The sequence below is a fragment of the Melanotaenia boesemani genome, chromosome 3 (genome assembly GCF_017639745.1).
Source record: "Melanotaenia boesemani isolate fMelBoe1 chromosome 3, fMelBoe1.pri, whole genome shotgun sequence".
Classification (NCBI taxonomy): Eukaryota; Metazoa; Chordata; class Actinopteri; order Atheriniformes; family Melanotaeniidae; genus Melanotaenia; species Melanotaenia boesemani.
Genome location: NC_055684.1, coordinates 7,391,589 through 7,416,776, shown reverse-complemented (window position 1 = coordinate 7,416,776; position 25,188 = coordinate 7,391,589). Strand labels below are relative to the sequence as shown.

Sequence of the window (25,188 nt, the reverse complement as noted above, 5' to 3'; positions counted from 1 at the left end):
ATCCCAGTCTAACTCTGAATGTCCAAACAAAATGTTTTTACCTGATAGGAAAACGTCCACGTTATCTGGAATCAGGCAGCAGCACAGAGAAGTCTAAAGAATAAAAAAAAACAAAGTATTAAGCTCAAGTCTTTGGTGCGGGTCTTTAATCCATGATACAGCAGGAATTTTTAAACCAACAATCACCTAATCTGACACACGACCACCTGGTTGGACAATAATCGATGTGTCAGACAGGACGTCAATAAAAAGGTATTTATGACTTTCATGTCCTACTCTACTTATCTCTATTTAGTCCCAGCTCTTAATGCGGATGGTTAATGGTTCATTGACCTGCTTATAGGACTAAACACTGCGGAGCAAAATATGCTGCAAAATACACACTTTTAAACACACAATTTAAAATGAGAAGAAGCAGAAGAAAGTGTTTTGTGGTTTTCTATATCTAGAAATGTGAAGTATATCTTTTCTTGTTTCATCATTTAGTTTGAATTTATTTGGGAAAATTGTGTGTTTTGTTATTTGCCAATTATTTGAAATTTTAATATTTGTCTTAATTAGCTGTGTATCTAATTAATTAGAGGCTTTGTAATTAATAAATCTCGATTAGTCGTATTTTAATCACATAACAATATTTGCCCCAAAAAGCAAATATTTTTTAATTTAAATGGATTTTATTAGATGAATGAATCAAAAACTAGAAATAGACATTATTATTAGAAGCTCAACACTCATCATTTCAAACACACCATGGTCACTGAAAACAGCCTGGATGTTCCTCATCTTTGACTAGAGGAGCTACACATCAGGTTTGTTTTGTCTTTTTTCTCAAAAACAGGTAAAACTTGGACGTGTCCACTATCATTTTGTCCATCTGAAATGGGTTTCTGTCTTGAGCTCTGCAGTATTTTTGTTGATATGTGGCTTCAGCCTGCAGGTTATATTTGTGCTTTCATGTATAAACCTGTTCAACTTCCTATTAACACAAAAATCTAACCAGCCAATCACATGGCAGCAACTCAACACATGTAGTCATGTAGACGTGGTGAAAACGACTTGTTGAAGTTCAAACTGAGCATCAGAATGAGAAAGAAAGAGGATTTAAGAGACTTTGAACGTGACGTGGTTGTTGGTCTGAGTAATTACTGGGATGTTCACACACAACCATCTCTAGGGTTTACTGAGATGGTCTGAAGAAGAGAAAATATCCAGTGAGCAGCAGTTGTCTGGACCAGAATGTCTAGGTGATGTCAGAGGTCAGAGGAGAGTGAACAGACTGGTTGGAGATGATAGAAAGACAACAGGAAGTCCAATAAGCACTGGTTCCAACCAAGGTCTGCAGAACAGCATCTCTGAACACACAACACATCCAACCTTGAGGCAGATGGTTTCATGGTTTCTCCTACCACTGCTATGCAGATGACACTCAGCTTTTCCTTTCTTTCCCACCTGATGACACAACCGTCTCAATGCGAATATCAGCATGCCTTGCTGATATCTCTGCATGGATGAAGGATCGCCACCTTCAGCTAAATCTGTCCAAGACTGAGCTTATTGTCTTCCCAGCCAGTCCTTCTTTACCGCCACAGATAAGTGTGCAGCTTGACTCAATCACACTAGTGCCTACATCTTCTACCAGGAATCTTGGTGTCATGGTAGACAACCAGCTGACCTTTAAGGACCATGTTGCCTCGGTTTCCCGGTCTTGCCGATTTGCTCTCTACAACATCAGGAGGATCAGACCCTACCTGACTGAACACACGACCCAGCTCCTGGTCCAGGCTCTGGTCATTTCACGCATTGACTACTGCAACTCCTTACTGGCTGGCCTGCCTGCATGCTCAGTTAAACCTCTGCAGATGATCCAGAACACAGCAGCACGTCTGGTCTTCAACCAGCCCAAAAGAGCTCATGTCACTCCGCTGCTAATTGCTCTTCACTGGCTTCCAGTTGCAGCACGCATCAAATTCAAAGCTCTGCTTCTGGCTTACAAAACAATAACCCAAACGGCTCCGGGCTACCTTCACTCCTTAATCCAGAGCTACACTCCCTCTCGAAACTTACGCTCTACCAGCGAAAGACGCCTAGTGCTCCCACCACAACGTGGCGCAAAATCAGTAGCTAGACTCTTCTCCTCTGTTGTTCCCCGGTGGTGGAACGATCTACCAAACTCCGTCCGATCCGCAGAGTCCGTATCCACTTTTAAGACCAAGCTAAAGACTCAGTTGTTTAAGGAGCATTTCCACATTTAGCTTAACTAAATGAGTCAGAAAGATTTGTCCAGCTTTTTGGCTCAACCAAGTACTGAAGAAGCTGTGTGCACTTATGCCCAAGATGATATTGTGTGATGAAATCATGCACTTATGCCCAATTTGATATTATGTGATGAAATCATGCACTTATGACCTAGTTGATATTGTTTGATGAAATCGTGATCCTGTATTTAAATAAAATGACTAAAAAAAAAAAAAAAAAAAAAAAAATTATATGCACTGCACTAGCACTACATGACAGCACCTGGGTCCAACTGGACTCAAAAGCGGTCTGACTATCACTTAATTATGACGTCCCATCTTGTTTGAATTCATGCTTGTGTTGTTCTTCCTCTCAAATGTAAGTCGCTTTGGATAAAAGCGTCTGCTAAATGACTGTAGAATAGAATAGAATAGAATAGATGGGCTACAGCAGCAGAAGACCACACCGGGTGCCTCCTGTCAGCTAAGAACAGGAAACTGAGGCTACAATTCACACACATTCACCAACACTGGACAATAGAAGATGGAGAAACGTTGTTGGTCTGATGAGTCTCCATTTCAGCTCCACATTCAGATGGTAGGATCAGAATCTGGTGGAAACATCAGGAAATAATGGATCTATCCTGCCTTGTATCAATGCTTTAGGCTCCCGGTGGTGTAATGGTGTTAGATATATTTTCTTGGCCCACTTTGGGTTCCTAGTACCAACATGGCCTGGTTTAACCAGCACAGCCTACCTGAGTATTGCTGACTATGTCCATCCGTTAGGACCTTTGGGATGTGGTGGAACGGGAGATTCTCATCATGAATGCAGCCGACAAACCTGCAGCAACTGTGTGATGCTGTCATGTCAATATGAAGCAAAACCTCTGAGGAATGTCTCCAACACTTTGTTGGATCTGTGACACCAAGAATTAAGACAGTTCTGGAGGAAAAAACTGTTCCAACCTGGTGCTAGAGGGTGGAACTAATAAAGTGGATATTATTGTAGTAATGGATAGCTACACTTCGGGTCTCAAGGCTGGAGACCTTTAGAACTTCAGTATTTCTACAGGCTGGGCTACAACTAGAAGTTTGAAGTCTGTTTGTGAAAAAGGATCTTAGTTTCTTAATTAGTCCACAAGGCCTAAACACACCAACATACAAAAGACATAAAAACATGTTTCTTTACAGTTTTATTTGTAAATGCATCTTGAATAAGAACAAAGAAAAATATATATTTATATGTACTGAAACATTGTTATGTACACTTGGGGTTTCCACCAGAAATCTTTACAAGCATCGATACGTTGGAAGATAAATGTATCCCAATGGTCTCTGTGTGTGTTTCCTGGATGCAGCAATCTACACTTCTGTATATTTACATACATTCATAGGATGCAAACACCTGTGCTCACACAAGCATTACAAATTCAAAAATTGAATGAAAGGAATGATGTACAATGTCGTGTACCTTCACTTGATATTGCTTTACATGACTGAAATATGCATGGACAGCCAGTCATACTCCTACATATTTACAATGTGGCATCAGACATGTTTGAGAGCAATGACGAAGCTAATCTGAGTGTGGGAAGCTCATCCTACTGGTAGTTCAGCACCGTGGTGTGTATGTAGTTTGCACCACCTCAACATAACATCACTGCCAGATAAGGTGGGTGTTTCCAGGAACAAATTACGCAGAGATGAGGCAGATTTTGTGTCAAGTCTTCAGTAAAATAATAGTTCAGGTAATAAAAGCAGGTTGAGACATTCACTCTGTTGGGTATGACAGGACACTTCACACCGAAAGCATGACTTCCAGGTCAGCTTTGCTCTGTGGTGAGGATGTGTTGCACAGCAAGGCCTGAAAACCATCGAGCACATACACATACTTAGTTCAGAGGTTTTCAAAGTCTGAGACAGTAAGTATGAGAGCAGTCACTGGAAAAAAAACTTTAAAAACAACTGTTTTTCTGAAATATATACGAGATACGTAAAGATCCATGAGAAGTTCTCAGCCATGCTCTCAGCCGAGGACTTAACTAAAAAAAAACAAGTTTGATCAGGATGCAACTTCATATATATTCAATGGATAACGACTGATTTGGTTTGGATTCGGGATCCATCTATCAGGATGAGATGACATCACAGCTGATGTAACACAATCAGTTCCATTCAGATCAAATCAGAAAAATCTCATTTTCTTCCTGATCGATCACGCATTTAAAAAAAGAACAAAAACTGAACCTCATTCTGGAAGTTGAGCTTTAAAATGTTCTGCATGTGTGTGAACATGGACGACGCTGCTTTTTTTCTTAGAAAATACAATAAATTCAATGATTCAGCTGCATATCAAAAGAACAAAACCAGGATTAGATTTAAGAGCCAAATTAACAGTTTCTTCAAAGCAACAATAAAAATAATAATAATGAAAAATAAAGACACTTAAAAACTACAGTGTTAATTGAAACACGCTGAATAAAAACAGGATTGTTTTTTAGCATCTTACAGGACGATCATTTGGTTTTATTAGTTCTTATCGTTTTACCAACAACTCATCTCTTCTGTCACATTTCTGCAGAACCAGAGGCTGCAGGTTGAAGGCCTGCATTTCACCATCTCAGCGGCACTTTTCTGTTCATTTAAACCAACTTTTTAAAATGCCACAATATTTAAAGGCTCACAGTACACAGAATGTGCTTGTTATCACTTTGTACACCTTCACCGTGGTTGCCATGAAAAAGATTCTGATGCTTCAGTCGTGATATAGCCAGATCAGGTGCTGCAGACACCTCCGACTCATCACTCTGTTATCTTGTATATTCAGGAAAACACTGTGAAATTAAAGGAAATTATTAGAAAATTAAAAAAAAGAAAAAAAAAGAAAATAATTTTATTTTAAATGAAAATTTATCTCATTTAATTGAGAAAAACTTGTTGCTTTTTTTTTTTTTATTTATCTTCTTTCAAGTGAATGCAGCACATTTCTCTTCGTAAACCCATCAGATAATATTTAGTTTAGCTAAATTCTTCTCAGATGCTTCTCAGATTTGGAACTACTGGCATCTAATGAAAAACATCCATTGATTAACAGAAAAACGTCACTGCCCACGACTAAAGCAAGCGCGAGACAAACACAATGTCGCCGCTCAGTTCATGATTCAGTTGAGCGTTACTTGGTTGTACAATGAGGCATGTATCATTCGCCAAGCAGAGCAAAAACAAGCTACTGATTGACCTCCATTGTTGTTTGTAGCATCACGTTTGTTGTTGTCGCAGTAGTGTGACGCCACACTAGGAATTTGGTCTAAACCCTACACGCCCAGCGGCGGTCCAACTTGCAGTGGGAACGCTCATCTGAGTTGGCCGGACCCTTCTAAAACTTCCGAACCGTACTGGCCCGGACCGAACCGCTCAGTGGAAACGGGGCTTTTGACTCGCTGTTGGGAACAGCGTCACATCACTTTCTTAAAATATGCAAAGAGGTGCGACTATTTATTGCAGTTTAGGCAGTTGTTGCAGTATGTTTATCGTTTAAGGCTAATATCGCCATGGTGAATTTTCAACATATTGTGCAGCCCTAAACTTGATCAGCTTTTCAAGCACATTATGAACATTTATGACATCTTCTGATAACCTTCATACACCGAGCTTCCCCTGAACTCAAGGACCAGCGAGCACTTTGAAAACCTCTGACTTAACTTAATAACAATATATATAAAAAAAAAATAAAAAAAAACACCAGAAAAACATTTAACACTGAACAGAAGGCCGATTTAAAAATCACTGTGCGCTTTAACTTTAAGTGTTTTACTTCTGCAGTTCTTGTGTTGCTCCGTCATCCTCCTCCTCTTACCATCCACATAAGTTCACAAAGATTCAGAAACACATGAGATGAGTCTTGGTAGCTTATTGTGTGAATTCCCTTGCTTTGTTATGCAATCAGTAGTTCAGTTCATGTGAGTTCAACAGCTCTGTGCACCCTCTTTGTCAATGAACTGTGACACAAGGCAGCAAAAACAAGGACAAATCCATAACAGAAACCTCTGTGGACCCAAGTAAGAACACTACTACTCCAGTAGTAGGTATTGGGAATCCAAAGGGTCAGTTTGACTTCCTAAAGATTGCATAAGATGTGGAATGTCCAAGACGTTGGCAGCTTTCAGGAAGATAAAAGGCAGTTGTTGTTTTTCAGGCAGATTGGACACAAAAGCCTATTAGCTAAGGTATCACATAATCCAGACTGAATGAAAATAAGCTTATCTTATCTTCTGCTGAGGCAGGCAATATGGACAGAACAAACAGAAGGAGCACAAGATGCCAGAGCACCACCAACAGCAGCAACCCTTCAGCTGATTATCAGCAGGACAGTCACTGTGTTGGTTTATAATAAATTACAACAATCTCCAATTTCCACTCAGACATCCTCACCAACTTGTTGTTGGCAAACTGTACGCTCACACCTCGCTCCAGTGAGGTTGATCCCAGCATTCCCATTGATCCGAGTAATCCCAGCAGCCACAGAGGAGTGTCAATTAGCAGAGCGAACTGTCCGGCCACTTCGTGGAAAACGGTGGACTTTTATGTGTTTTGACAGGTGATCACTGCGGGCAAACTTCTTCTCACACACGGGACATTGGTAGGGTTTGACCCCTGAATGGGATCGCCTGTGACGGGAGAGCTCATCAGACCGGGAAAACCTGAAAGGAAGAAGAAGAAGAGAGGTTATCCATTCAGTCAAGACAAACGGGAAAGGTGTGGATTTGAGTCACAAGTCTGGCATTTGGGCTTTATCATTAAAGACGGTGATGATGAAGGAAGATGTCCATTAGATGCTTTCTTTATTTGATCGTTTATTTAACCAGGAAAAATGAACTTTTCGAGATTAAAAATCTTTTTTATCAGAACGTCCAGGGGAAGACAGCAACACAAAGAACAAGAGAAATAATTACTGACAACCTAACTAAAGACATACAAATACCAGAAAAAAAAACACACATAAAACACTAAAACCATCAAAGCTCAGAAGTACCGGAGCTCTAAAACATGTTAACACTCTCAGTTACCATTTGACCATAAATTTAAGATATTTAGTAAGTATGTAGAGCAGTCCCAGCCTTTTTACCTGCTCTGTTCTGACATTAGGAATCAACTAACAGCAGGGGTGTCAAACATATGGTCTGGGGGCCAAAGCCGGCCCACCAGAGGGTCCACTCCGGCCCACAGGATGAATTTGGTGAATGAGAAAATGAAATAGAAGACATTTACAGCAACATATAATTAAAACATATCATAAAAGGATCTTTATTATCATCTTTTTTTATCATTTATTTATCATAAATACATTAAATAAATTTAAAATAAATTAATATAAATAAAAAAAATTATATATCCATTGATATTCTGCACCACGACGTCCAATTAAGGGTTGCGAGAAAGCTAGAGCCTAACCCAGCATTTAGCAGGTGAGAGGCAGGTACATCACAGGGCCAAAACAGCGAGACTAATGACCACACTCCCTCCTAGGGAGAATTTAGAGCGACCGATTAACTAACATGCATGTCACTGTTCGAACCTCCCCCCCAGCTGAGGCTCGAACCCACGACTTGGTGTGAGGCTGCAGTGCTTACAAGCACACCACTGTGCAACCAAAAAATAAATAATATATAAACAAAGCAGCTGCATGTTTGCTTTTAACCTCAAAGGAAAGTCAGGATTTAACCCTGAAATAAAAACCCAGATTGATCTGAAGTTGCTTTTTATGCTGAGAGTGAAATCTATAAAAGGCCAAAGCATCTGCACTCAATGAGTTGGCCTTGAGAAGTTGTGATTTCTCGCTCTGACAAACGTGACAGAATTCTCTGTTTTTTCAGCCTTTTAAAACAAATGGAGGTTTTTACTTTTGAATTTACTTTAAACTTAACTTATTACATGCTTCATCCTGTTCTAGCTCATGTAGTGAGTTCATCTTTAAATAAACAGGACAGGCCCGGTCAGATCACCAGTCAGTCACAACAGATTTGGTTTCATTTAGAATAATTATTATTAATATTATTATTAATATTCTGAGAATAGGTCCACACATGCAGCATTGGCTTTTTATGGCTGAAACTGTCTTTCTTACATCCATTAATTGCTTTGAAGACTTTTGATTTAGTGGCATGTTTCAGGTGTGTAGGGTTTAACCCTTAAAACTTAGTAACTCAATAATGTCAACAGTGTTTCAGGAACAGTAGTGTGCAACTGTGTGGAGCAGCCAAAGATCAACCAGGGAGCAGAAAGTTCTATGTGTTTCTGAAAAGAAGAAAAATAATGCTCCTCTATGGCTGGAATAAAGCCAAGAAGACATTTTTGAAGCACAGGGGCACCAAAAACCAGCTGAGTTAGAGTTGGTTTTATTAAGGATAGCAGGTAAATAGTAGCATAAATAACTGTAAATAGCAGGAAAAGTATAAATATGTAAATAGTTTCTGTTGTGTGTTTGTTTCAATGCCAATATTTTTCTCCTGAAAGCCAAGACTTGAGAGAATGATGTGCAGGTGAGAAAAGGCTTGGTCACTGTTGATCTGTGTGTTATTTCTACAAAGTTCTGTTAGTAATAAATTCAGTTCTCTTGTTTTGGTTGGTCTTTATGGTGCTATATCTATTGATACATTAATTTTATATCATTTTAGCCTCATAATCTGACAACTGAGGCTGTCCTGAAAACATAAAGTCTGGATGTTGACTGGGATTAAAAGGGATGAGCTTTTACATGTAGTTTTATATCAAAATGAAACAAAAATAGCAAAAAAAATGGCTTGGAGTTAATAAACTCCTGCGTGCTAACTGAATCTAAAATCTGTTCTTTAATGAGGAAAAGATTTGTCTCTTTTTCTTACGAAAACAATATACTGAGGTGCTAACATTTATCCTGAGAGTAAGCATCATTGTATGTGTAATGAGCTTTCACAGAGCCAAATTTAACAGGATCAAACCAGATCTTCCCACTCCTCTATGTGCTTATGTCAACTTCCTGGGTTTCCCAGCATCTCTCCCAAAGCCTTACATAATTATGTGTCACAGGCGAGAAAGTGTCGTATGTTTATGCCATAACTCATTTGCCTGTAACTTATTTGGACAAGCAAAGAATTAAAGCGGAATTTGCATGTGAGGAAAAAAGGCTGCTTGGCTGAAGCTCAGGGATAACAGCTCCAGGCCTTCTTCCCAGCAACCTAGTTCTCTGAATCTGACTGTACCCAGCTGGGCTCTGCAGCCCAGATGTTACTTTGCAGACCTGACAAGATGATGAATCGATTCAACGGCACCCTGTAATTAAGCAGTAAGATATAGGGAGCAGATCTCAAAGCAGTGTGTAGTCTGATATAACACACGAAGAGTTACGGAAATGCTGCTGCAGGGACAGAAAAGCAAGTACAACATCATGAGAGCAGCAGATACCAGGAGATACTTTGAATAAAGCAACATGAGTCCTTTGGAAAACTTAACTTAGTTTAGAGTATTTTTTTATTCCCTGACCGGGGACTGGAACTGGGATTCCCCCAGGATCCCAGTTCCATGTGAGCTGTATGTCTAACTGGCAAGCAGCAGGTGTAGGATGGAATTTGATTTCATGAAACAAAAAGAGCCAACTGGCTCAAGCAAAGGATTTCTGCAGATAAATGGTAGCAACCCAAGTCTGGACAACAAAGAGCTCAGAGAGCCAGGCAGCTAAGAACCAAGCAGCTGATTAATGCAAGTAAAATAACAACACTCCAAACTCCGATTTCCATCCAGCCCAGCGTTGGCTGGATTAGCACATCTGTGAGAGCAGGCCCGAATGAAAAGCATGTAGCGTGTTGTCTTTTGACTCTGACCTTGAAACAGACGGTTGCGCTGCATCTATTATGAGTCTGAGTGGGAGTTAAGTATTCCCCTCATGTGTGGACACAAAACTTCAAGAAGTCCAACTTCATCCTGAATCTGGGAGAGCTGAACAGCCCAGTCTGGGATCTACGATACGCTGGCATGACTAAAACAGTTCAGAGTTCAGAGTTAAAAAACTGATTCATTATTCTACTTCCCGTTAACATAAACATGTAGATATGGTGAAGACGACTTGCTGAAGAGAAAGAGACCAAAATGTCTTGTTGATGCTTAGTATTGCTGATGACCATGTGCATCCCTTTACGATTTCAGTGTGCCATCTTCTGGTGGCTATTTCCAGCACCGTAATGTTATGGTGCTGGCTACTTCTAATGCACCATAGAGCACAACAGATCACCTTTGGGATGTGGTGAAACAGGAGATTCTCATCATGGATGCAGCCAACAAATCTGCAGCAACTGTGTGATGCTGTCATGTCAATATGGAGCAAAACCTCTGAGGAAGGTTTCCAAAACCTTGTTGAAGCTATGACACCAAGAATTAAGGCCGTTCTGGAGGAAAAACAGGGCCCAACCTGGTGCTAGAAGGTGGACCTGGTAAAGTGGACAGTCAATCTATGTATACCTGCAATCAATGCTAACACTAAAGCTGAAACTATGGTTAGATGCTTTTCTTAATTATCTGAAATCAGGTGAGAGAATTTTAGATTATAATTCGTTGGTTTTAAAGGTCTTAATGAAGCCAAATTCAGACCAAACTGTAGTTTAGTCTGTAGTGGTTACTGTGCATTACTAGAAAGATGTAAGAACCTTAACCCAACAATCAATGATGATGAGAAGAAATCAAGTCAATGTTCATCTAATTCAAATTGTCTTTTTAGTTCTAAAAGGAAGACCTGGACAGCACTGTGAGGTATATCCTGGAGAACACTCCAAACGCAAATGAATAATATGTTCTCCAGTTACGTCCAGGTCTTCTATTGACAGCACTGCATATCTTAATGGCAGAGTTATGTTAGGTGGCTAGTTAGCGTGTCCTCATTCAGACTTGCTACTGTCAGTTATCCGGTTGCTGTTGTGTTAGATCTAATGCTTCTAATAGTATCTGCTGAGGCCAGTATAGTACTGAAGAGGCCAACTGCTTCACTTGGTCATCATAAACTTATGACCACATCAATAGAATTAAACAATCCCACTGCCATTGAACAGAAGCTACACCTGCTATGCTTTCTGCAAACAAGATGACAAGTTGAAAATGTCCGTGTCCTGGCCACAAATTTTAATATAACGTTATAAATACAACAACACAATTACTATCTCAGTTACATAAGCATGGTGCTTCAACACTGACTTAAACACTGACAAATAACAGTAACATAGGGTTGAGAACGTCCTTTATCAAACACTGAGTCAAGGATGAAACAGGGAGCTGCATTTCAGTATATTATGTAAGAGGAGATTTCAGTATAATATATGAGAGGTTTCAGTATAATGTGTGAATGACTTAAATTTCATGTGTCTGTGAGAGGGTAATTCTGAATAATGTCTCAAACGGCCCCTCATAGCAATGCGCCACCATTCACACACACACACACACTGCACCTCGTGCGTAATGAAACGTGCCACAGGATGCACGTTCATTTGATCGACATCTCTTGGGCTGAAAGTTTTACTCAATAATAAAAACTATTGTTTTGTCACATGCCTTGCTCTGCAATCAGCTCTAACCTGGTATTCCAGTCATCTGCTCCTCAAAGTAAGCTAGCTGCACCAGTTAAATGAATATTGGTCAGAGGCATCTCCTGTACTGGTTCCCACCTGTTATTTGCAGAGGTTAACTTTTGCCATTTGTTTTTTCTTAAAGTCTGAAATAAAAGTCATCAATCCATCAACATAGTTTAACCTTTCTCCTATTGCTTAAAGTAATTTTGGTAATAATTCCTCATGTTCAAACATTTGACAGATGATTCCTGGACCCATGACTGATCCAGGTTTACAGTTGGGGTCATTGATGACTGAATCGATGTATCGCCGTGTTGATAAAACGTAGCAGTAAGCGGCTGCCGTCAGTCTGTGTGGGGAACTTTGCCTGATTCGCTCTTCTCTTCATGCAGCGAGGCGGCCTGGACGTTCCTAACCCACAGTCATGGTAACTATTCAGTTCTTCCTCTTTGTTTGCTCCACTTCCTCACTGCTGCTCCCTTCAAGTGATTGTGTGCAACACTGCTGCTGACCTCCTTCTCCTCCTCTATCAGCCTCCCAAAAACAGTCGGGAGATGTAAAGAAACTTATTTTTCCTACCCGTGTAAACAATTACATAACAAGCACCTGTGACGTTAGAGTAATACATTTTTGTTCATAACTGTGATTATACTAAAACACGTGATACCGAGCTCATATCTACCCAGAGCCAATCAGTATTTACCATCAGAACAACTTGTCCTCCACCAGGTATTTCCCCAACATTTCTTCTTGTGAATTTGATGTAATTGTGCTTTGCTTTAACTCCTCACTCAATCCAGTACCCCCCACCTCCCCACACACACACACACACACACACACACACAAATACACACCCTTCTCTGTCTACTACAAACACGTTTTTTTTTTGTTTTTTTTAGTTGACCTCTTAGATTATAACTCCCTTGTCTGTCTCTTTAAACATTTCCTTATATTTCTATGACTATTTTTACTAACCTCTATTTAATTTTCCATTGGTAGCCCCTCACTGAGTGAATTACATTTAAACTCTCTCTCTCTCTCTATCACACACACACACTTTCAGCCAAACCAGATCCTGCCTTTTGTATACAGACAAGAGCTCTTTGTTAGCTGAAACGCGCTGCCTGGATTAAACTGCACGAATTTCTGCAGCTCTCTTCATCTCTCGGGACACACATGTGCAGCATTACCAGAACGAAACAATGGCTGGTGGCAGATTTCCAGGACGGAGTCCACAGCGAGCGTCTTTAAAGTGACGACACTGATTGTTCAGAGACTGATCGCTGCAGGTTGGATTGCATAACTTACAGGTTGGGGAAGTTTTTGACAGTTCCTGCTGTAATCGACATGTCTGATCTGCTCTGTCAGCCTCAACATTCAAGTTAAGTAACCACCAACGTCAGGCCAAACCAACAGTAACCGAGCAGAAACATCCTAGATCTGAAGCAAAACCAGCTTCTGCTGGCCCTCGTATCCAGTCAACAGACCAACAGGAGCCTTTTAAATACAGTGCTGGGTTGCAGAAAATGACCAAGTTACAGAGTTTAACTGTGTTACGTCTCATTTGTGACATTCAGCAGCAGACCTCAGATCAGCACCAAATTCAGCAAAGACAACACAGACCTAAAATTATTGTTGCACTGTTTATTTCTATGATCCCTGCAGCTCTGAATCACACACAACCACTTCTAGGTGAATCTGTTCACTTGTCATCCAATTAAAAATACAAAGAAACCACAAATTTGAAGCAAGATTTCTGAAGTTTTTACATGCTGTTATAGGATTACAACTCTCACTTTTCAATCCAGATTCTGTGCTTTCTAAGAATGAAAGACTAAATTAAGTTTTTCTTTTTTTAATATTGAAATCAAAACTCATGTTAGCGCACATTTATCATAAACGGGGCTAATGTGGATCATTTAATGGATTTGATTTAATTGGATTATAAATGAACTACAGTGAACTGAACTGTGTATGGTTAAGTGCTTAGTTGTGAAGTGGCTCTATATAAATAAAGCTGAATTGAACTAAGACTGAGGCACCACACAGAAAAATGCTGTTGGAGGTGAAAAGGATCAAATTAGACTTTTCTGTTTGTGACTAATCACTAAAAGATAATCAGTGGAACTATATGTATGGTAAATCCACAATGACTGATCCATGATAACAGCATTATTTATATCATTTTCATTATAAAAAAGATCACTATCACTACCATGTTGCTAACAGACCTCTATTTTGATCTGGAAATGATGATGAAGCCACTTCCTGTCAAACTTTTCACCAATCAGAGAGCTTAAATTGATGGTAACGTCCAATCAGGAGCAGCTAAAGATCAACCAGTGAGTAGAAAGTTCTATGTGTGTCTGAAAAGAAGAAAAATAATACTTCTATGTAGCTGGAATAAAACCAAGAAGATGGTTCTGATGCACAGTGGTGCCAAAAAACCAGCTGAGTTGGAGTCTGTTTTGTGAGGATCGAAGGTAAATAGTAGCATAAATAACTGTAAATAGGAAAAGTGTAAATATGGAAACTCTTTCAATGCCAATATTTTTCTCCTGAAAGACAAGACTTGAGAGAATGATGTGACACTGATGTAAAAGGCTTGGTCACTGTTGATCTGTGTGTTATTTCTATAAAGTTCTGTTAGTAATAAATTCTGTTTTTTTCTTCTGGTTGGCCTTTATGCTGCTATATCTATTGATACATTCATTTATATCATTTTAGCCTCATAATCTGACAACTGAGGCTGTTCTAAAAAAATGTGTTGACTTGGATTAAAAGGACTGGGTTTTACGTGCACTTTTACATAAATTAAATACAAAACAAATGTAATAATATAATAATAAGCATAAAATGGCTTGGAATTTTAAGAGTTAAAGAAACTGAAAGTCTAAAAGAGCTGGAAGAGTTTCAAGCTGAAATAATCTGTTAAAACTAAACATCAACATCCACTTTCAGACTGGAAAAAGATACAGTCCTTTGATGAAAACATCCACACACAGCAGGCTCCATACCTCTGTTCTATACTTAGCACACACAACAACACACACTCATAATGCCAAGGCAGTTGCACAGCTGTTGGGTCTCAACAGGAGACCCGTGTTGTGCCCATGTGACTCCAACCCACATGCTCTGTCCCAGATTTAGTTTACATCCAGGAAAAAAGACACCCCAGCTTTCCTGGCCCATCCCAGATATGTCACTGCCTGTCAAAGTGTGATTGTGCAAGGAGAAGCTGTTTGTAGTGCCGCCCCCTCTCGTCAGGCTGCACAACAGGCATCAAGAGCTCTTCGGCTGCAAGGATGAATGCAAACAGGATGACTTCGAATTACCACCCCCTCTCCAGTCACTTCAGATCAGACCCAAGCTCCAGCCTTTGTGTTATTGCTCAGCTCCTTCAACTCAAACAAACCTTTACTCAGTCTTTTTTATAACCAGTTATAAATATCAGACAATGCTGAGATAACAAATTCATAAACACCAAAAGCTACAAGTGTGCAACCGTAGACATGGAGATATTAAGTGTGTGAGGTGACTTTTGATGCTGACAGCTGGTGTGTGTGAGTGCAAACACTCACCTCCACCCGCAGCCCTGCCAGTTGCAGGCGAACGGCTTCTCCCCCGTGTGCCTCCTCAGGTGTGCCTTCAGGTGGCTGCTCTTTGTGTACATCTTGGTGCAGCCAGGAAAAGTGCATTTGTGCATTTTTATAAGATCCGCCACTGGATTCTTCTGGAACTTCTGGCTTCCGACGAGAATTCCTGATCCCTGGCCGCCCAAACCATCTCCGAGCCCGAGAGGTTTGGCTGCAATGGGGACCGGTGCGATACGTACAAACTTGGAGGAGATGTTGAGGTTGGGGGAGGGTAAGATGTGAGGGACAAGCGCAAAGGTCTGACCTTGGATGTTGACCAGCAGCTGTGCAATTTTGATGTCTGAGGCTGCAGAAGGCTGCTGGGATTGGGTAGCTGGGGTAAGTGGTGTAACTGTGGGCTCCTGCTTCACCTGAAGGGGCTGAATCTGTACGATGACCGGCATCCCATTGGCATTTGTTTCAGCATCTGCTGATGAAAGTCTGTTGGTTGACGCTTTCTTGGCCCCTGTGTTAGATTCATGTGTGTGGTTAACTGACTCTGTTTTGGTCTCACTGGAAGCAGCGGTGGCCAGATTGGATGTGCTGGCGGTGGGAACAGTTTGGTCTGAATACTTGGCCTCTGGCTTCATTTCAGGCTCAGGAGAGGCCTCCCTGCACCACTCCAGACCAACCTCCAGACCGAAACCCTCCTCTGGTCCAATATCTGGGTAACCCTCATGCTTCATTGTTACCATCTCCATATTCTCCTCCAGGAATTCTTCTATTTCTTCTAGCGTAGGCTGAAATGAACCCCCAAGTTGTTCCTCTGTCTCCACATGGGACCAGGTGTGAAAGTCAAAATTTTCCTCCTTTATGGCTTCACGTTTGTCAGACTCATCTCTTTGTGCTTCCCACAGAAAAGTGGATGATGACACAGGTGCCACAGGTCCTGCAGACCCGTTGCTGGCACCTTCTAAGGAGGCCTGGGACAGCAGATGGTCCAGGATGCTGTCCTGGCTCTCAGCACTAGAGTTGCTGCCATAGCTGGAGCTGAGCACCTGGGAATCAGGGCTGGAGCAGGAACGAGGGCTGGACGACTCACTCAAGTCATCTTCTGAAAACGGTGATGGCATCACCTGGTAGGAGCCCAGGTCTGTGACCATATCGGACAGCTGGAAGGTCTGTGGAGAGCCACTGTATGGAAGGAACGTCTCCTCGCTCACTGGGGAGTTATCCACCATCCCTGGCTCCTGCCGAACGGCTGCTTCCTGTCCGCCTCAGTGTCTGTTTACAATGATTTGCACCAATTTCTTGCAGGTGGGAAGTTAGACTAAATAAATAAAGGTCACCGAGGCCACAGTTCCCACTCAGTTGAGATACTGAAACACCTGGTGTGGAAAAAGATACCGTCCAGGAAACAATCCAAGGTCTCCAGCCAGGATATGGTGTCTGAACAGGAATAAACACACCAGGAAGAAAAAACTGTTAAACACAATCCCACAAAAATCTTCTATAAATGGAAAAACCTAAAGCTGGTCACAGCTGTTTGAAGCCTAACTCATGTAGCTGTAAGCTATAACACTTAGGTATCAGCTAGAGGAGTTTCCTTACTGGACAGTAGAGGTGTGACGATATATTGATTTGTTTATTGATTGATTGGTCGTTTAATTTTCTTTCTTCAAAAATGTCTGATATAATCTGATGGATCACTGGCTCCAAAACCAACTGAACTTGTATTTTGGAGGATTTTGTGATATTGGAAAATGCTGATAAATCCACATATTATTTTGGTTAAACTTTTGATTTACCACCTAATGTAAAAATATATTTTAAAAATGACCTGTTAAATGGACGTTCGATAGAAATATCAACTATTTTTAACTCGAAACAGAGTTGATCTTTATGAAATGTTGAATAACACATCAGAAGTGTCACTGTCTTTAAACTTGTATCCTGTGGCTCCATTCCATATTTTTAATGTCCTACTGTTGACTTCATAGGTTATTTTCTTGGAACACGGTGCTTCGGTCATACTTGCCCCCTCCCTCCCTTCGTCCCTTTCCAGGGGCCCCTGCTTGGTCCGACTGACCGAGAGTAAACCCAGGCCACATAGAGGAAGAAAACATTATGAGAAAAAAAAGAAAAAGAAAACCGCACGGGGCAGTCGAGAGCAGCGCGCGCTCCTGTAGCTGCATGTGTGTCTTGGACTGTATCACCTGCTCAGCTTGTTTACAGGACAGAAATCCGTCATAGCTGCTTTTGGTGCTGATAGTTTTGCAGGCTGCACAGCAATATTCATGTTTTATTAAAGTCCAGAAATATTTATTAATAATAATAATAATAATAATAATAATAATAATAATAATAATAATATTAATGCGCGACTTTTCCAAGGTTTTGCATTTGCAGTAATCACAAAAAAATATATCTTTCTGTGTACATAACAGGCTGCGGCCAGATTCTGATTTTTCAAGCAGCGTTTGCCAAAGAACTTACACTTCTAACCAAATGGGAGGAATATGACTAAACTATTTCATTTAAAATCTGATCTTCTAACCAAATTATCTGTTATCTAGGTCTGTGTGCCATCTCTCCCCGCCATCCGACCCGCGGCGCACACGCATGGGTCGACGCGCGTCTCCGCGTTCAACGTAAACATGTTTTCGTGCAACCTGCAGCAGCGGCGAATGACAGCGAGCAGAGCCAAGTGCGCCCTACACACACACAAAAAAAAGGAACTTTGATCCTACCTCGTCCGGCTAAAGAGAATAAAATCCGCGTAGAAAAGGTGCGGAAAGGATCGGGTTTACTCGGTGCGTCCGACGGGGCAGTGTGGCAATGCGGGGTTTGCCCTTCAGACTCTCCGTGCAGCAGCAGCAGCAGCAGCAGCAGCAGCAGTGTTCAGTCTGGTCTCTGCGCTGACGGAGCTCTACTATATGACTGTCACATGACTGCCAGTGTTACTGTAGTGGAAAATAAGAGGCTCCTGCTGAAGGCTCGTCCCCGCTCCGCACCCTCATTGGCCGGCTGCAGCAGAGCTGGAGGCGGATCTGTTCTCAGGTTCTGCCGCGTGGACCAACATGTGGGGCACAGAACACAGTGGTTGTTTGTTATCATGAAAAATAACTGCAGAGGGGGGGTTAACAGAAGTGGGTCAGTGAGATTCAGGAATGTAGCCTAGTGGAGTATTTCAGCACCTAACTTCATTTATTACAAGATTTACTCTTAGTCCACCTATCAGGGACCTCTCTAGGATTTAAAGGCAGGAGGGCTTAACCCCCAGCAGGTGACTTACTAAGTAGCTTTTATCAGCCAGTGGTGAAATGATGATGATGATGAGTTAAAAACAACGACGAAGAGCAGTTATTGTAATGATCTCCAGTTACTGTAATGTTATTTTATACACAAAGCTGAGTGGGTCATGAGGGAAGTCACCATGATGTCATGCGGAGTTCTTAAAATAAATGCTTAGTTCCACTTCCTATTAGATAACTCACAGGTCTGTTCATCCATCCATTTTTTATAACTGCTTTATTCTGTTTGGGGCCACTCACATTCACTTTTAGAGTCAACATCATCTAATAAAATGCTTTTTTTTTTTTGGAAACTGGGAGGAAGAAATTTATGCAGGGAGAACACTAACTCCATAAAAAGTCTCCAGCCAAGACTAAACCAGGAACCTTCTCGCTATGATGCAGCTAACTACGAGCAACCTGTCACAGGTCTATAGAAAGTTAATTGCAACGTCTCTTGTATAAAAACAAAGCAGGAACAGCTCCTCTTTAAAGCAACAGATTTTCTCTTTGTTGATTAAATCTCCATTTAAAATGGCGTTATGAAGCTCTGACAAGAAGAAAGAACACAAACTGTTGGATGACTGTCGTTCTCTTTTGTTTCTGAGTCGTGTATTGGTTCTACTTTAAGGAAGGCACTGTGCTGTGATGGCGTCATGCTACGTAGCTGAGGCCTAGCTGATACTCCACCTCTCAGGTAAAGTTATGGTTGGCTGTGGAAACACAACAAGGTTAGAGTTTACAAACCATATCCACACCCTAACCGTCCCGACCTGCACCTGTTGGTGGAAACGAGGCTTTTGTTTCCTAAATCAGACCCACTAGTGGAAGCAGCTTCTTCTTCTATCTCTTATTGTTTGGTCTCTTTCTCCAAAACATCTGCTTCACCTTCTCTGTCTCAGGATCTCTGTGTCCTCTCTAATGGACAGGTTAACATCATCTTAGCTGCTTATACTTTTTAATTATTATAAGAAACCCCACATTTTTTAGGGTCAGATTTGGCCCACTTTGGGCTCCTTAGTACCAACGTGGCCTGGTTTAATCACCACAGCCTACCTGAGTATTGTTGCTGACCATGTCCATTCCTTTATTACCACAGTGGAGCATCTTCTGATGGCTACTTCCAGCAGGATATTACACCATGTCACAAAGCTCAGATCATCTCCAGCTTTCTAGAACATGACAACGGCCTCCAGTCACCAGAGGGGTATTGCACGAAACCAGAATAAAGAAATCCAGGATAATTAAGCAAGCCCAGCTTGACCTAGCTTGCGCGGCCTATCCTGGCTTAATTGGTTGCACGTTTGCTGAGCCAGGATGAGAAGGTGCGGCTAGGTTAAGCCAGGTGAAGATAGTTGGGATAAGTGCGTGTGCACGGCATACTGAAGCAGACCTCGCGATCGCTCACAGAATCACCGATGGGGAAATGGATAAAAGTCGCGCGTCCTACGTCACGGCCGCTGAACAACAGCTCCTGACGGAGTTCTCTGACGAAGTTAAGGATATTATAAGGAAAAAAGGCAATACCAATGCCATAAGTAAAGAACGCGAGAGAGCCTGGCAGACAATAGCCGACCGGCTCAATGCGTAAGTGGTCAAATCTGTACAATTAATAAACAGTGCTCCACTGGAACTGTCATAATTAGGCTACAATTAAAGGAGTTACTTTTCAAATCCACTAACTGTTGTATACTTTAAGAGTGACAAGCAGGTGCATGTTACTCAGGAAATGTAGAGTATGATTAGGTGCAAACAATTATCCACAATGTGTCATTTAATCTATTTTCCTCATGTAACGTTTTATCTATTTTATCTTTCTGTCCTTCATAAAGGACAAACCTGTCTGGCCATAAAAGGACCTGGCAGCAAGAAAAAATTAAATATAAGAACATTTTGCAGGCTGGTAAGCGACTCCAAAGTAGATAACCATGAACAAATGAGGTGAATAGATGAGGTGTCTGCTGACATGTCAATGTCTGTATGATTGTAGCAGTTAAAAAAAAGGCCTATAGAACTGACACAGGGGGCGGCCCACCAAGCCAGGATGTGACTCCAGCAGAGGAACTGGCACTCCATTTAAATAAAGGGAGGCCAGTGATGGAGGGGATGCAGGGAGGGACAATAACTGACTCTGTCCCAGCCACAGAAACTGTCCGCTTCATACAAGGTACATCACGTACTGCAATCTACTGCACATGGAACACAATCAAATATAATATAGTGTCTGACTTTGGATTTCCTTGCAGTGTCTGGGAACACAATTACACTTTTGGAGCCACCAGAAGATGATCCGGTTAGTACAGTGTCTCGAAATCACAGGCTTGGTATGTTCTGTGAAATCTTAATCCAAGTCCTCTCGCTACATGTATACGGCAGGAGGAAGGCACATCTGCAGCTGCAGAATGCACGTCTGCAGATGAGGAGACTGTGTCAGTGGAGTCCAGAAGGCTTGAGGCATGTCAGTTTTATGGGATTGGCCTCCTTATTTATTCCATGAAGGATATCAAGTCAGTGATGTGGTGCTAATAGAAAATGTGTAGCAGGACCCGGATGCTGCACAGTCTCCTAAGCGGCCTGGTAACATTGTGAGTATTGGTTAAAGTACATCTACGTGATGAACAAATCCTGCTGTGCTAATTGACATTTCCTTTACAGACTCCACAAACTGTCAGAACGCTTTATTCAGGGCACCTGGAGAGAGAGATAGAGCTGGCAGATGTTAAAAGCTGACTCAAAAAGAGCAAGCTCCAAGGAATGGAGCTGGATCTTGAGATTAAACGCCGGACACTCAGAAAACTGCTGGAAATCCAGTAACCGAAATCTGTATCTCTCAATGACATAGTCATCTCCAAAGGCCAGGGGATGTGAGCTGTCCCTGAAGACTCGTTCACGTCTGAATGCTCTTCTGAGGATGCGGGCTTCCTCGTCCAGCACATCCTCCGAAAAAGGGAAAGCCATTATGAAGAGGGAACAGGTGAAGAGGAGTTGGACCTGAATTTTCTACATTGCCCTCGTCACGGATTTCTTTGAATACACCTTTGTAACCTCATCCGCTGTGTTTTGTAATCTCAATTAATGCAATAAAACACATATTTATAAAACCTCTGACAGCAATTTGACGAGCAGTCTTCATTAGCATAGCAATATAACACTTGGCCTGATGAAATCATGCACTTATGACCAAGTTGATATTGTGTGATGAAATCGTGATCCTGTATTTAAATAAAATGACTAAAAAAATTTTAAAAAAAAGCACTGCACTAGCACTACACGACAGCACCTGGGTCCAACTGGACTCAAAAGCGGTCTGACTAACATTTAATTATGACGTCCCATCTTGTTTGAATTCATGCTTGTGTTGTTCTTACTCTCAAATGTAAGTCGCTTTGGATAAAAGCGTCTGCTAAATGACTGTAGAATAGAATAGAATAATAAGACTACAACTTGAATCCATATAAAAAGGCTGTTGCGATTACGAACAGATTTCGATTAAATGTACAGTAACTGTATATGTAATATTTTAATACTGGATGATTAAAATGACGCGCCATACTTAGGAAGACCATGGACATGCTGTAAAACACATTAATTCCTCATAGAATTGACGTTGGACATGCAGGTGACTCGCTAGGATTAATCTTAGCCTGAGCAGTTAGCCTGGTCTGGAGCAGGCTAGCTGCAGCGGATAAATCACCACAGTAACTTGGCCGGGATTAGTTTGAGCTGCTTTCATGCAACTGACTTAGGGCTAAATTCAGCCAGGATAACCAACATATCCCGGCTTAATCCCTTATCTTGGTTTCGTGCAATACCCCTCAGATCTCAGTCCAGTAGAGCAGCTTTGGGATGTGGTGGAACGAGAGATTCTCATCATGGATGCAGCCGACAAACCTGCAGCAGCTGTGTGATGCTGTCATGTCAATATGGAGCAAAACCTCAGAGGAAAGTTTCCACCACCTTGTTAAATCAATGACACCAAGAATTAAGGCATTTCTGGAGGATGAAGGGGTAGTAGAAGGTGGACCTGATACAGTGCACGGAGACTGTTTTGGCCATCCCACTGTCAGCCTGTAAATCCCAACAGAAACATCAGCTCAGATACTGGTTGCAGCCCAGTTTATGTGAACCTTAAGTGTGGGTCAAAAACACCCCGGACCTCACCTTTCACCCTTACTGACGCACGTAAACTTACTCTATCTAGAATAATGTAGACTAACCAGTCGAGCTTGATGGGAAGTTTTAAAAACGTAAAGCTGTTCTTTGACACAGTTTGGTTTTCAGTTACTCAAGATTCCGAAAACCTCATGATGTCTGAGGGTTAAACCTTTGTTTAATGACTGGAATCAGGTAAGGAGGCAGTGCAAGCCTAACTGACCTACAAGGTATCAGACTTATCCAACATTTACCTATTTTGGCTCAAACAGGCCCAGAGGTTGTATGTTGTTCTCAGACTCTGTGATGATCGGGGGTCCTTTCCCAGACCCCTCTATAGCTGCCCTCCAGCAAACTTAGTTTTTAAATTTTATAGCTAAACTGCCATGTAGTCATAATTTAGTCATTTGAATAATTTGAGTTTAAATAAACTAAATAAAAGTATTATTTTCAACCGTGTTTACGGCAGATTTAGTCTACATGTCTAAGTGTGACTGCAATAAAAAAAAAGGATTTTACTTGTAACACCTCACACTTGCTTCACAAATTTATTTTCTGCACCTTTTAAGCATTTATCTTGTAACTTTTCATCAAGTTTTTGCACATTTAGAAATGTTTATTAGTTTATAGCATGAAGAGCAGTTATTGGAATATTTCTGGAAATGTATGTAAAAGAAAAAAGTTCCCTGGTGTATTTTCAGATATTAAACATTTCTTTCCTACAGCTGGGGAATCAGCAGAACGTGGCTGAAAGCCCTGAAGAGACACTGAAAATGCTCTACACCTGTTCATGTCAGGACATACACTTTGCTGGTAATGATTAACAATTCACTTAGAATATAGATTTCTAAGGTCAACTCTTTCCTGTCCTTTTCACCCCAAACTAGTCCAGGCTGATGGCTGCCCTTCCTTGTTCTGGTTTATTCTTAGGATAAAAATCACTCAAACCAAACTTAATTTGACTTAACTGCATATTTAATTTCCTTTTTATGATGGAAAACCATTTTTCATCCTCTTCGGGCAGCATGTGTGCAGAGGATTTTACAACTTTTTTTGTGACTGTTGTGACCTAAAATAAAAAACCTTTTGATTCTGCAGCCGCTTTTGTAAAAAAGTTGCAATAAAAGTTGAGGTGATTTTTAGTTGTTTTTGTTTTTTTTTTGTTGTTGTTGTTGTTGTTTGTTAGACTTTTTTTGGTAAAAGCACCAGAAATTGATTTAAATTAATTTATTAAAAATTCCATTTCTGATACTCAAACAGTCCTTCTTGAAATATTCCCACTTAGAAAGTTTTCCTCATCCAGCAGAGTCGTGTAGACAATGATGGGAAGTCCAGCTCTTTCCAAAGATCCGCCTATAGCGGCTCTTAAATGATTCTTCATCTAGTGTTGCTCAGTATTTCTGTTTTAGCCTAGGTATAATGAATGGTTCGTGTGTTGTGAAGAAATTTTTATTCATGTGTTTTCATGAAAGAGTTTTTATTTAATTAAATCATTACTGTTGTATTTTATGTAATGAAAAATACAGTAAAATATAGAAGAAAATACGCAGACATTTATTTCAATAAGATTTAAAAGGCTGATCTGTGACGGAACCTAATTTAGCTTTTATTTAAATTACAAAGATATTTGCATGTTTTGTCTTTAAAGAGCTTCAGCTCAGTCACGTTAGGGGTGTTCGTGTGATCTGCTCACTGTAAGTTATTCCACAAGCTTCCTGTTGGATTAAAGTCAAGACTTTGACTTGGTCATTTTAAAACAGAGGCTGATTCTCATGATCTACATTCCTTATAGGAAATGCTGATCTGGTGATGTATCACATCTTTACATAAAACGTTTTTGCAAATTTCCATGCACTATTAGTCTAAAAATGTTACTCTAACTGTACCATAGAGTCATTTTCAGCTTGTGCTAGCATCTGCAGCATCAAGCATGTATTTGGGAATGAGTTTGGATAGCTCAGTGGGTGGCTGGATAGCTTAGCTGGTAGAGCATCCAACTCCCATGCGGGGGTCCCTGGTACTACTTACTGTAGTAATCTTGGTACTACTTGCTGTCAAAGCTTTATTCTATTGTTAATCTTGCCATATTTGTTGCTGTATTGTTATATCAGTCCAAACTTAAAACTACTGGTTATTATTCCAACCTTGGACATACAGGGGGTCTTTATGGGATTTCCTAGTATCACAGAAAAAATATTAGTTCATTTTATGTGCTGTGTTAAAGTGACAGGTGGACATTTCAATGCTGAGGCTGCTCAGCCAAACTAGTCTGTACACACAGGCTACTGCCCACATCTGTCCACATCTGTCCTTGTCCAGCTCAGAAACATCTGTAAACTGGGCC

The 25,188-nt window shown here is 40.9% G+C and overlaps 1 protein-coding gene across 1 annotated transcript; it reads right to left on the bottom strand.

Annotated features, from left to right (window-relative positions):
- Positions 1-3,417: 3,417 nt before the first annotated feature.
- Positions 3,418-18,314, bottom strand: LOC121637508 (Krueppel-like factor 15). The gene is made up of 3 exons (XM_041981708.1): positions 18,150-18,314; positions 15,406-16,848; positions 3,418-6,937 (listed from the first exon to the last, which is right to left on the bottom strand). Exons 2-3 carry the CDS (start codon positions 16,638-16,640, stop codon positions 6,769-6,771), a joined length of 1,404 nt encoding a protein of 467 aa, XP_041837642.1. The 5' UTR covers positions 16,641-16,848; positions 18,150-18,314; the 3' UTR covers positions 3,418-6,768.
- Between the last annotated feature and the right edge of the window lie 6,874 nt (positions 18,315-25,188).